Genomic DNA, 11,708 nt, shown 5'->3' on the forward strand with positions numbered 1-11,708 from the left:
CCGAAGACACATAGTCACACCCGCCGTTTTGACAACATTTTGAAAGAAATTCAAAAAACAATGTTCTCATATTATGTACAAGGGTGCATAGTAGAATGGAAAACAATGTTGCCTAAGGAAGTTATCATTTCTTTTGGACGAAAAAATCATTTTCCATTTTTCGAGTGCCCGAAAGGAGATTTTTTTGTGAAGGACCTCCCAAATAATTGTTGCAAAATTGGACCAAATCATTTTTCTAAAATACTAGGCCATATTTAATGCACAATTGACCAAATGGTTGGGTGTAAAAAGTTTTAATCCACCTCTCATGAAAAAGACAAATTTTCGCCGATTCAGTTGGAATCAGGTCAAATTTGAACTGCAGCTGCCTCATAGTTTGCTATTTATTTTTCCAAAAATCATTTATAGGTACATAAGGACATATTTAATCAGAGAAACACCAAAAAAATTCCAAGATTCAACCACTAGCTAGGAACGGTCATTCCCGCCGTTTTGACCGCATTTTGAAACGGGCATAAAAAATTCAAAAAAAATCAAAAAATTGGGAAACCTTCGCATTGTGTCATCATATGTGGCCAAGTTCCCAGGAAAAATAACAAACTTGTAATACGGTAATTATTTTAAAAAAGTGTTCTCAGAAACGAGCTATCATGTGTGGAGATCAATGGCTTTCAAGCCAAATGACCAATCTTATGGCCACATTCATGGCATAGTTTGTACAAATGATATCATATTGTGCACAAGGGTGTATATTGGAATGGCAAACAATGTTGCCTAAGGAAGTTTTCATTTTCTTTGGATGAAAAAACCATTTTCCCTTTTTCGAGTGCCTGAAATGAGGTTTTTTTGTGAAGGAACTACCAAATAATTGTTGCAAAATTGGACCAAATCATTTTTATAAAATACTAGGCCATATTTAATGCACAATTGACCAAATGGTTGGGTGTCAAAAGTTTTGATCCACCTCTGGTGAAAAAGACAAATTTCTGCCGATTCAGTTGGAAGCGGGTCAAATTTGAACTGCAGTTGCCTCATAGTTTGCTATTTATTTTTTCCAAAAATAATTTATAGGTACATAATTATCTATTTAATCAGAGAAACACCAAAAAAATTCCAAGATTCAACCACTAGCTAGGAACGGTTATTCCCGCCGTTTTGACCGTATTTTGAAACGGGCATAAAAAATTCAAAAAAATCAAAAAATTGGAAAACCTTCGCATTGTGTCATTATATGTGAACAAGTTTCCAGGAAAAATAATAAAATTGTAATACGGTAATTATTTTAAAAAAGTGTTCTCAGAAATGAGCTATCAAGTGTGAAGATTCATGGCTTTCAAGCCAAATGATCAATCTTATGGCCACATTCATGGCATAATTTGTTTAAATGATCTCATATTGTGCACAACGATGCATATTGGAATGGCAAACAATGTTGCCTAAGGAAGTTTTCATTTTCGTTGGACGAAAAAACCATTTTCCATTTTTCGAGTGCCCGAAAGGAGGTTTTTTTGTGAAGGAACTACCAAATAATTGTTGCAAAATTGGACCAAATCATTTTTATAAAATACTAGGACATATTTAATGCACAATTGACAAAATGGTCTGGTGTAAATTTTTTTGATCCACCTCTCGTGAAAAAGACAAATTTCTGCCGATTCAGCTGGAAGCGGGTCAAATTTGAACTGCAGCTGCCTCATAGTTTGCTATTTATTTTTTCCAAAAATCATTTCTAGTTACGTAAGGACCTATTTAATCATAAATACATGGTTTGGTGGCGATACGTCGAGGTTTGGGCGGTGGCCGAGGGCCCCAACTCTAGAGCGCGTAAACTCGCATGCCCGCCGCGTGGTCACCGCGTGACCATGGCGTTTCCATGTGTTCTGGGCGGCCTAGGCATGTATAGTGGGTTGGGCACTCCCCAGGTTGGTGCTAGAAAGAAAATTACAACATAAGATTCTCACGAGGAGACCAATCGATGCTCAAACATGAATTAGCAGCCAAGTGTTTGATTAGCGGTACGGGAAATGTACATGGCTAATGGGCGTGAGTTTTGGCTGAGGATGATCAGTTACTAAGAAGACCATTTTCACAAATTTTCAGCTCAAAAGGAGGAGCCTAGGTGGTACTTGCTTTGCAAACTACCACACTGGACATAACTACGAATGTTGAAGCTCGGCTCAAAATAATGAATGGATTGAGCTAGCATTTGGTGGAGGATGGTTATTTGGGCATAGGAAAGCACTGTAGAAAATGGATGCTATTTGGACATGCCAAAGTGGTACTTCCTTCACAAACTGTTGTTCTGAACAGAATAGGAAAATGAATATTTTTGAATTATTTTTGAACTAGGCAAGGAAGGTTTTTACATATTTGATGAAGATATGACCCAAAGAATTTATGAGATTTGTTTGGGAATTTTGGCCATGACAGAAATATAGGTTGCTTCACAACCTAGGGCAAAAACTGCCACATGGACATGACACATAGGCAAAACTGATGAGATGGCGCCTAGTCATCGCAATCCACCACAATTTACAAGGCTATGACCATCTATATTGGTCGTTAACAACTAGAAATAAGGCAACGGACTAGTGCTGTTTGCTTTATGACCATTTCGTGTAAGGAACTTACGACCTTTCTGCCAAAAATGGTCGCAATGGTTTAGGGTTTGGAGCCCCCCGAACAGCTTTTGACCAATTGGTCTGAAATGGTCATAGATCTATGACCAATTCTTCTAGGGTCACTGACAGAAGGTCACAAGTTGACATATTTCTTGTAGTGCCACTTCGTTGGCTGGTGGTGGGGAGGGGAACCCTAATGCCTCGGTTCCGGCTAGTTGTTCAGGCAAGGGTTTTCTAGTCCTCGCAGGGGCGGCGCTCGAGCGAGTGGTCATGCTTCATCTTTGAGTTGGTCTTCTGGGCTTCGTTCCTTCTCGAATTCGTCCGCCAGGACGAAGTCGAAGGAGCTCTGGTGTAGAATCCGACCGTCTCCCTGGGACAACGAGGTTAGGGGTTTCTCATTGTAGGCGCGCAACGGTGAGATCGATTCAAGAGTTCAATGGCGACAACTGCGGCTATGGACACACGCATAAAGACTTTCCGGGTGTCATCCACAAGGTCAGGCCAGCTCCAGTATGGGAGCAACGACACTGGCATGTCGTGACTCATTTTAGCGGCGGTAGTGGTCGTGCGGTGATCTATTTGGAAAAACCCAGGATGTTACCAGGAAGCCCCCATAAATGATTGTTGGTAAAGTTTTTTCAGAATCCGAAGATGGTCTTAGGATTGTTTTCCGTACCCTTATAAATTTTGAGAATGACTTCATTTTTAGTTTATGTATAGGCTAGTGCGTGGCCAACCAAACAAAACGAGGTAGGTATCCGGCCTGTCCTGTCCTATGCTGAGGTAGGCATCCAACCTCGCCTAACCCAAGAGCCAACACGAAGGGTGGACACTTTTTCCTGAACCCAAACTCATATTGTCCGAACAGTTTCCTCTATCTCTATCAGATACAAAAAAACTGATTTTTTCTGAAAAATTTGGGTTTCCACTTTTCTACCTGTGCGCGGCTATGTATGGCTTACAACAATCCCAATCACAATGTCGGCAGCAACGCTCTCTAAATGGGCCAACCCAAGAAACATAGCTGAGTGGGATGCTGCTTCGTTCACTCTTTTTTTATTTTTTCCTTTTCTATATACTTTTATATATATTCTGAAATATCCTAACATATATATTTATATTTAATTTTTTTATGAAAGCTAAAAATGTCTGTGGAACTTTTTAGATGTTAATAGCGTTAAAAATGAAAATGAAAATGTTCACACGTTTTAAAAAAAAATTGTTTGTGACATTATTTTGTACTCCGTGTTTAAAAAAATATTCTCTCAACTTTTAACTTTTTTCATGGCATTAAAGATGTACATAAAATTGTTCATGCATTTAATAAAAATGTTCATGTAAAGAAAAATATTTCGTAACAATCAAGAAAAATTTAAGTGGCACTTTAAAAATGTTCACATGTTTCATTTTTGGGGTGACATTTAAAATAATATTTATACAATGTAAAAGGAATGTTCACCTAGTTAAATAAATTATCTTGTATCATTTGAAAAAATGTTTCTTTGGAAAATGTTTAACACACATTTTTAAAAACGTCAAAAACATGTATCTGAAACAAATGTACATCATGTATGTATAAATTGTCTATCATGTATAAAAGATGTGCATATGTATAAAAATATACAATGTGTACTGAAAAAATCATGTGCTGAAAAAATAATTAAAAAACGCATAGAAAAATAATGAAAAACACATAAAACAGGAAAAAAGCCGGTGAAAGAAACACATAAAGCACTACAGAACAAACAGGAAAAAATCCGCGTGAAAAGCGATCAAAACCATCAAAAAACGAAAAGGGAAAAATCATGCAGAAAACCGAGCAAAAGCTTCACACAAACAAACAAGAAAAAAACATGCGTAAAAGCTGGTAAAAAATTTCCTAGAAAGTGCTCCCCTAGGACTCGCATTGGACCGGCCTATCTGCCTCCGTCCGAAGGACTGACTACTTGGGACTAGCAGCGGACCGTTTCCTTGGCTTTTAGCCCAACCTAGCCGAACAGTACTTCTCCATATGGCCTTACCACACGGGACCTCCTATGAGCCGCATTCTGCGGCGAATACGGAGCGCGACGCACACAGGAGCCGTGTGGCTGGGCCGGCCCACTAAGACACACCGCCAGTAGTTAACAGCAGTAAAAATCGAAAAATAAAAATTGATGCCGCAAGGATTCGAGCACGGGACGTCGCTCTGCTCTAGAGCGCTGCTTACCACTAGACTTTAGGCCAGAAATGAACAAAAACGCATCGCAAACATATCTTACATTTGCGGGATATTCCCAGTTGGATGTTATTTTCTGTACATGTACAGTAGCATATATATTCTTGAAAATATGAACACATTTCGAAAACACACGAAAGAATTTTTGATGAAATGTAAGCAAAATTTGAAATTCCAAAATAGTCTTTGAAAAACGAGCACAAATTTTGGAATTTCAAACAGATTTTGACAAAAATAGTAAAACAAGAACAAAATTTGTGAAGCAGTTATTTTGTACTTTGGAACAATTTTACAAAACATTAGAGCACATTTTTTAATTTTTATTTTTTAACAAAAAGGAATTAATTCTGAAACCATGAACTTATTTCAAAAGAATTAACAAAATTTGACGTTCCAAACATTTTAAGTCAAAAGACGGAATGTTCTACGAAACACCAAGTCTTTCCAAATTTCTAAACAATTTTCTGAAAACTATTTTTAAAAAAACAGGAACCTTTTTTGAAAATCATGAAGATTTCTTGGAACGGGAAATTTTTTCCAAACTCCCCAAAAAATTTTGGAGACACGAACATTGAAATTACTAAGCAAAATTTGAAACCACGAACATTTTTTGAAACTTGTAAACAATTTATGAAAGTGGGACATTTTTTAAAACTCCAAAAAAATTGAAAACGTGAACATTTTTTAAACACGATTTTTTTTCTTATGTTGTGAGCAAATTTTGGAAATGAGAACATATTTTGAAATTCCTGCACATTTTCTGAAACATAAATTTTGTACGAATGTCATTCTGAAGAGATTTTTATAAAGATAACATTTTTTCAAACATGAATTTGAAAATGAGAACATTTTTTGGAATTACTGAACATTTTTTGAAATTGTGATCAAATTTGAAACAAGAACATTTTTTGAAATAGAGAACAAAATTTGAAAACAGGAACATTCTATAAAATTCCTGAACTTTTTTGAAAACATGAGCATAAGAACATATTTGAAAACGAGAACATTTTTTTGAATTGACTGAACATTTTTTAAAACATGAACATTTTTAAATTGTGAACAAAATTTATACAAGACCACTTTTTGAGTTTCTTGGAAGACTTTTTAAAACATGGACATTTTTAAAAATTGTGAACAAAATTTGGAACATTTTTTGAAATTGAGAACAAATTTTGAAAACAAGAACATGTTATAAAATTCTGAATAGATATTGGATATTCTCAAACAAAAGAAAATGAAAAAAACGAAAGAGCAAACAAGACAAGAAAACAGAAAAATAAAATACAATTTTTAAACGAAGAAGAAAAAGAACAGAAACAAAAAGGGGGGAAAGTGGGAATAGAAAAAACGGTGCAGGACCTCCTAGAAGGTTCCCAAAACCAGGAAAAAACGGCTGGGAACCACCTAGAAGATTCCCAAAACCGGACTCGCACAAACGTTTGAATGGGCCGGCCCAACAAGAACGTCGGTCGATCTCCCCTGTGCGTCCGGTCGACTACTTGCCGCAATGAGAGACGAATAGGAATTTCCTTACCACACATAAGGGCATCGTCGTGACCAAGGGAGTATAAAGAAGCACAAGGGTGCGTCCAACCGGCTGGATTGCACCGCCGGAGAACTTCTCAAAGCTCAATGTAGATGCTACAATACATCGCCAAGGGCATGTTGGAGCTGTGGGGGTATCTGTCGTGACCAAGCGGGGGTTTTCCTTGGAGCATCTGCTATGGTGTACAACAATGGTGATCCAGCTACTTTGGAGGCGATGGCCATTCGAGAGGGGTTGGATCTGGCTACATATTTGCATATCCAGCAGATACAACTCGCATTAGACTTCAAGGGAGTGATTGAAGAAACTCAGAGTGGAAGTGGAGCTACTTACGGGGCGATCATCAAGGAGATCAAGCAACAACAATCTACTTTTATTTCTTGTATTTTAGTTCATGAATTTAGGAGCTCAATGTTAAGGCTCATCACCTAGCGAGACATACTTTAACTTTGGGACCAGGCCGCCATGACTGGTTTGGCCAGCCTGTGGGGATTCCGTTCGTCCATGTACACATTGTGACGGTATGAAATAAAAGTCTCGCGAGGTTGTCTAAAAAAAAGAATTTCCGTACCACACATAAGGGCATCGTTATTCCTCGTGTTCAGCGATTTGAGAAGCGCCCGAGTGTCTGGCTGGCCAACCCACGCGGGCAGCACCAGCCTGTTTCTCTATTTTTTCACGTTTCTTGTTTTTCCTTTTCTTACTTTTGTTTATACTTTAAAATATTCGAAAACACATTTTAGGAAATGTTGAACAAGAATATAAAAAATGTTGAACAAGTATTCGATAAATGATGAGTAAATATTAAAAATGTTGAACGAGTATTTGAAAAATGTTAAATAGTTCTTAAAAACGTTGAATGAGTATATGAAAAATGTTAAACAAGTATTTAAAAATGTTGAAAAAGAATTTGAAAAATGTTGAACAAGTATTTGAGAATGTTGAAGAAGTAATAAAAATGTTGAACAAGTATTTGAAAAATATTGACTAGGTATTAAATTCGAAAGAGTATATGAAAAATGTTGAACAAATATTTGAAAATGTTGATTAAGTATTTGATTTTTTTTGAATAACTATGAAAATGTTGAGAAAGTTTTTGAAAAATGTTAAAATAACGTTCGGGCAATATTGAACATGTATACAAAAAATGTTGATCACTTGTACAAGAAATGTTTCTGACATGTACGGAAATGTAGAGTAAAAACAAAAACAAACATAAGAAACAAACAAAAAATGAAGAAAAAGAGAGAAAACCAAACAAAAAACGGAGAAGAAAAAAAGAAAACTAAACAAAAAAGTGGAGAAGAAAAAGGAAACCAAATAAAAACTAAGAAAACCCAATCAAAATAAAAATAAAAAACATAAGGAAAAAACGGTAAAAAACAATTGAAATAACCAGCTTCATTCGCCTCAAGTAAAAAGCGCACCACCAACTTACCATGTGCAATTTCATTGGCGCAGTGGCTAGCGTCATGGGCTCCTTCCCTGGCGACCAGAGATCGATTCCCACTTCTCCCTATTTCCCGTTCCTTCAGCATTCGAACGTTGCGCGAAAATGGGCCGGCCCAACTAGTCTAGAACCTTCAGCGAGACATCCTCGCGCGATCATTTAATGAGATAAATAGCATTCACGCCATACATAAACCCTAAATCCCCAATTCCCCATTGCGCGAGTGCGCTACCTACGCGTGCCGCCATGCCCTTAGCCACAATGGCGCCCCCTACTACCACTCGGCGGGAGTGATAATCCTATGGTCCAGAGCTTCAATGCAATTTTATTTATGTTTGGGATGCTTTGTACTCCAGGTGATCTTTTATAATACATCTATATCTACTCGCATTAAAACCCCCCCAAAAAATTATCGTAAGTCCCCGTAAATAATTATTAGGACAATTTTGCTCTATAAGTTGAAGATGCTCTTAGTATTGTTTTATATACCCTTAACTAGTATAAATTTTGAGGATGTCTTCATTTTAAGTTTATGTATAGGCTGTGTGTGGCTCATCAAACAAAACATGGTAGGCATCTGGTCCGGCCTGTCCTATGCTGAGGTACGCATCCGACCGGACCTGACTCATCATAGGGGAACCAACATGAGGGGTGGGCTCTCTTTCCTGAACCCAAACCCATATAGTTTGAACACTTTCCTCTATCTCTATTAGATACGGAAATCCAAATTTATTTAGAAACAAATGGTTTTGCACTATTGTACCTGGGCACAACTATGTACCGCATACAACAATCCCAAGCGCAGTGTCGTGTGTAGTGCTTCCTGCATGTGCTGACCAAGAAACATAGCTGAGTGGGATGCTGCTTCATCCGCTCGTTTATTGCAAAAGTTATTCTTTTATAATTCAATTTATATTATGAAATATCCTAAAATCAAATTATTTATATTTAAAATGTTTATGCAGTGCTAAAAAATGTTCACAGAATTTTGAAAATTCAATGAAATTAAAATAACATACATAAAAAAAGTTCACCGTGTATAAAAAATATACAATGTGCACTCGAAAAAATATATACGTTTATTTTTTTAGAAAACCCCATAAAAACTAATGAAGAAACACATAAAACAGAAAGGCCAGTGAAAGAGATATATAAGGGCATGTGCAATGATGCTATCTTAAGAGTGCCACATAAGATAATTGGTGAGGTGAAAGAGAGAGTAACCACAAGAAAAGGTTTGCCTTCTCTTAGTTAAGAGATAATCTCTTAGCAACAATTGTCTCACCACATATTTAGGGATATCTAGTTATTGAAGACAAGAATTAGAAAAATCCATTGTACATCACTTTTATTGTGTTATCTAGATTATGCGGTGGGCATAAGATAAGACAGCCTTATCAATCATTGTACCTGCCCTAAACCACTACAATAGCAAACTGGAAAAAATCCCGCGAAACACGGTCAAAACCATTAAAAAAAACAAAGCAGGGAAAGTTCATGCAAAAACCGGTCAAAACCACCACAGAAACAGACAGGAAGAAAAATATGTGAAAAAACTTGTCAAAAGCTTCCTGAAATACTGCTCCTCCAGGACCCGTATTGGACCGGCCATCTGCCTCCGGCCGAAGGACTACTTAAGACTAGCAGCGGTCCATTTACTTTGCTTTTAGCCCAGCCCAGGGCAATACCGCACGTAAACCCTAAATCCTAAATCCCCATTGCGCGAGCCCGCTACCTACGCGTGCCACCGCCGCACGCTACGCTAGCCGTCGTCACTGACCTGCAAAGGAAGGGGAGGCCGCCGCCGAGAGGCAAAACCTACAGCCCGAACCCTAACGAGCTCCGTCCATGGCGGACTCCCCCGCGCAACCCGCACCAGCTGCGGCCGGCGCTGCCGCCGGGAACCCCCACAAGCGCAAGAACAAGGGGAAGGGCAACCCCAACAAGAAGAACAAGAAGCTGAAGGGCCCCGACGACACCACCCGCCGCCGCCGCAAGCCGAGCGCCAAGTTCCTCAAGCTGCTCGAGAAGCGCGCCCGCGACTACAACTCCGACGACGACGACGACGCTGCCCAAGTCCGACCACGAAGGTCACAGCCACGACCGCCGCCGAAGCAACGTGATGCTGCTCCCGATGTTGGCGACGACCTCAAAGAGGCCCCCTCGTCCGAGGAGGAGGCCTCCAGCTCCGGCGGGGAGTCAGATGGAGAAAAGGCGGTCACCATGTTCCAGGAAGGCTGCAGGGCTTTCCAGGCCGCCTTCACCAAGATCATGGAGAAGAAGCTCGCCGACAACCCATTGGTTGGTTATTCCCCTAATTCTCAACGTTTTTTTACATTTCTGTCATGATGATGCAGAAGATATAAGGGGGACTAACACCTTTTCTTCTTGTTGCTAGGGTCCAATTCTGTCGGCGGACAAGAAATTGGTCGCCGCCAAGTTGGCCGAGGAGGCGGACGAGCACAAGTCCAAGGGAGAGGCCCGCAAGGAGAAGCGCCTTGTATGTTACACCTCATTCACTTGCTTGCTAATTCACCATGCACTTAAAATGCGTTTGTGTTCAGGGCATGACCTCTTGTTTTGTGGCAAATGTAGGCTGCACAGAAGGGTCATAAAGTACCTGAGAGTGCTATTGACAACAAAGAAAAGATGCTTATCAAGGTTGCAACCCAAGGAGGTAATGTTCTGTTTTCTACTATGTCATTTTGCTTGTGTCTAATATCAAACTTCTCTAAACTCACCCCTTGTTCTCCAACATCTTTTCATGTACTATATTGATGATGCAGTTGTCAGGTTGTTCAATGAGGTAAGCACACTTGTCTTTTCTTAACTGCTAGACATATATGTTGCTCTGTTTGTTGTCAATATAATTATTCATTCTAGGGAGCTTCCATGGATTCTTATCCTGATGCAAATTTGTGGTTCTAATTTTTTGGGCATTCAGCAAAATATGCTATGCAACTCCAGTTATTTCCTAAGACTCCCATACATATCATACTCCGTTCAATTGTCTGTATATATTCAAGAAATAGATTTGCTTAGTTGAAGCTGCAATTAGTTCCACACTTAGTTACTTACCTACTATGGGCTTATTTGATTCAAACGAATCTCATTAGGGTTTTGGAGGATTTGAATCCTTAGGAATTCTTCTGGTGTAGGTTACTTGATTAACTTTATTAGAATCCTTAAGAATTGGAACCTATTGGAACATTTAGGTTCTTTCCTAAATATTCCCTTGCACTCTATTTTGTATATACTTTGGAAAAAATCGTGTTAGCTAATTAGTAAGTCTTAAAATTGTTTTTTTTTCTCAGGTGAGCAAGCGACAGACTAGGAAAGGTTTGAATCCATCAAGAAGTAAAGATGTTAAATGTATGACCTTTTCCTTTTCAATGCTATTTACTTCCTCCATTATTTAAGATTCATTTAACTCCTTCGCCTACTTTTTTGGACTTGTAATTTGTGGATGGCCAAACCTTGCATTATCGTTGTCTATTAATTATCTGGAAAGAAAAGCTTTAGTGGGAATGGGATAACTCAAATTATTTTTTGACAGGATGATTGAACATGTTTCTTCATTTCTTGTTAGACAGAACAGTAGACTGAAATACAATTTGCTGTATGAAATGCCAGTTAGTCATCACTATTACAATCTGGTTATCTTTATCCATTTTTGTTGCTGTTTGAAACAGATCATCCTTGTGCAAAACATGTGAACTGCCTCTTTCCTATCTGCTTTCAATCTGTATCCAAGAATGAAATATCAGCATGCACCCATTATCCCGTGTCATCACAATACGACATATAAAGTGGTGATGCGGGTGTTGTTATTTCCATTGTTTTTTAAGGCGTCCCGCCTTGGACGCTTAGGTG

At 38.6% G+C, this 11,708-nt stretch overlaps 1 protein-coding gene across 2 annotated transcripts in view; it reads left to right on the forward strand.

Annotated features, from left to right (window-relative positions):
- Positions 1–9,520: 9,520 nt before the first annotated feature.
- Positions 9,521–11,708, forward strand: part of LOC119322586 (RRP15-like protein) — a 6,135-nt gene continuing 3,947 nt past the window's right edge. For both annotated transcript variants that reach the window (XM_037596071.1, XM_037596078.1), the window contains exons 1-5: positions 9,521–10,136; positions 10,234–10,335; positions 10,431–10,512; positions 10,622–10,641; positions 11,150–11,207. In XM_037596071.1, the coding sequence (XP_037451968.1) occupies positions 9,684–10,136; positions 10,234–10,335; positions 10,431–10,512; positions 10,622–10,641; positions 11,150–11,207 (715 nt within the window). In that variant the 5' untranslated portion in view covers positions 9,521–9,683. The remainder of the gene's footprint in view (positions 10,137–10,233; positions 10,336–10,430; positions 10,513–10,621; positions 10,642–11,149; positions 11,208–11,708) is intronic.

The sequence above is a fragment of the Triticum dicoccoides genome, chromosome 1B, assembly GCF_002162155.2.
Source record: "Triticum dicoccoides isolate Atlit2015 ecotype Zavitan chromosome 1B, WEW_v2.0, whole genome shotgun sequence".
Taxonomy (NCBI): Eukaryota; Viridiplantae; Streptophyta; class Magnoliopsida; order Poales; family Poaceae; genus Triticum; species Triticum dicoccoides.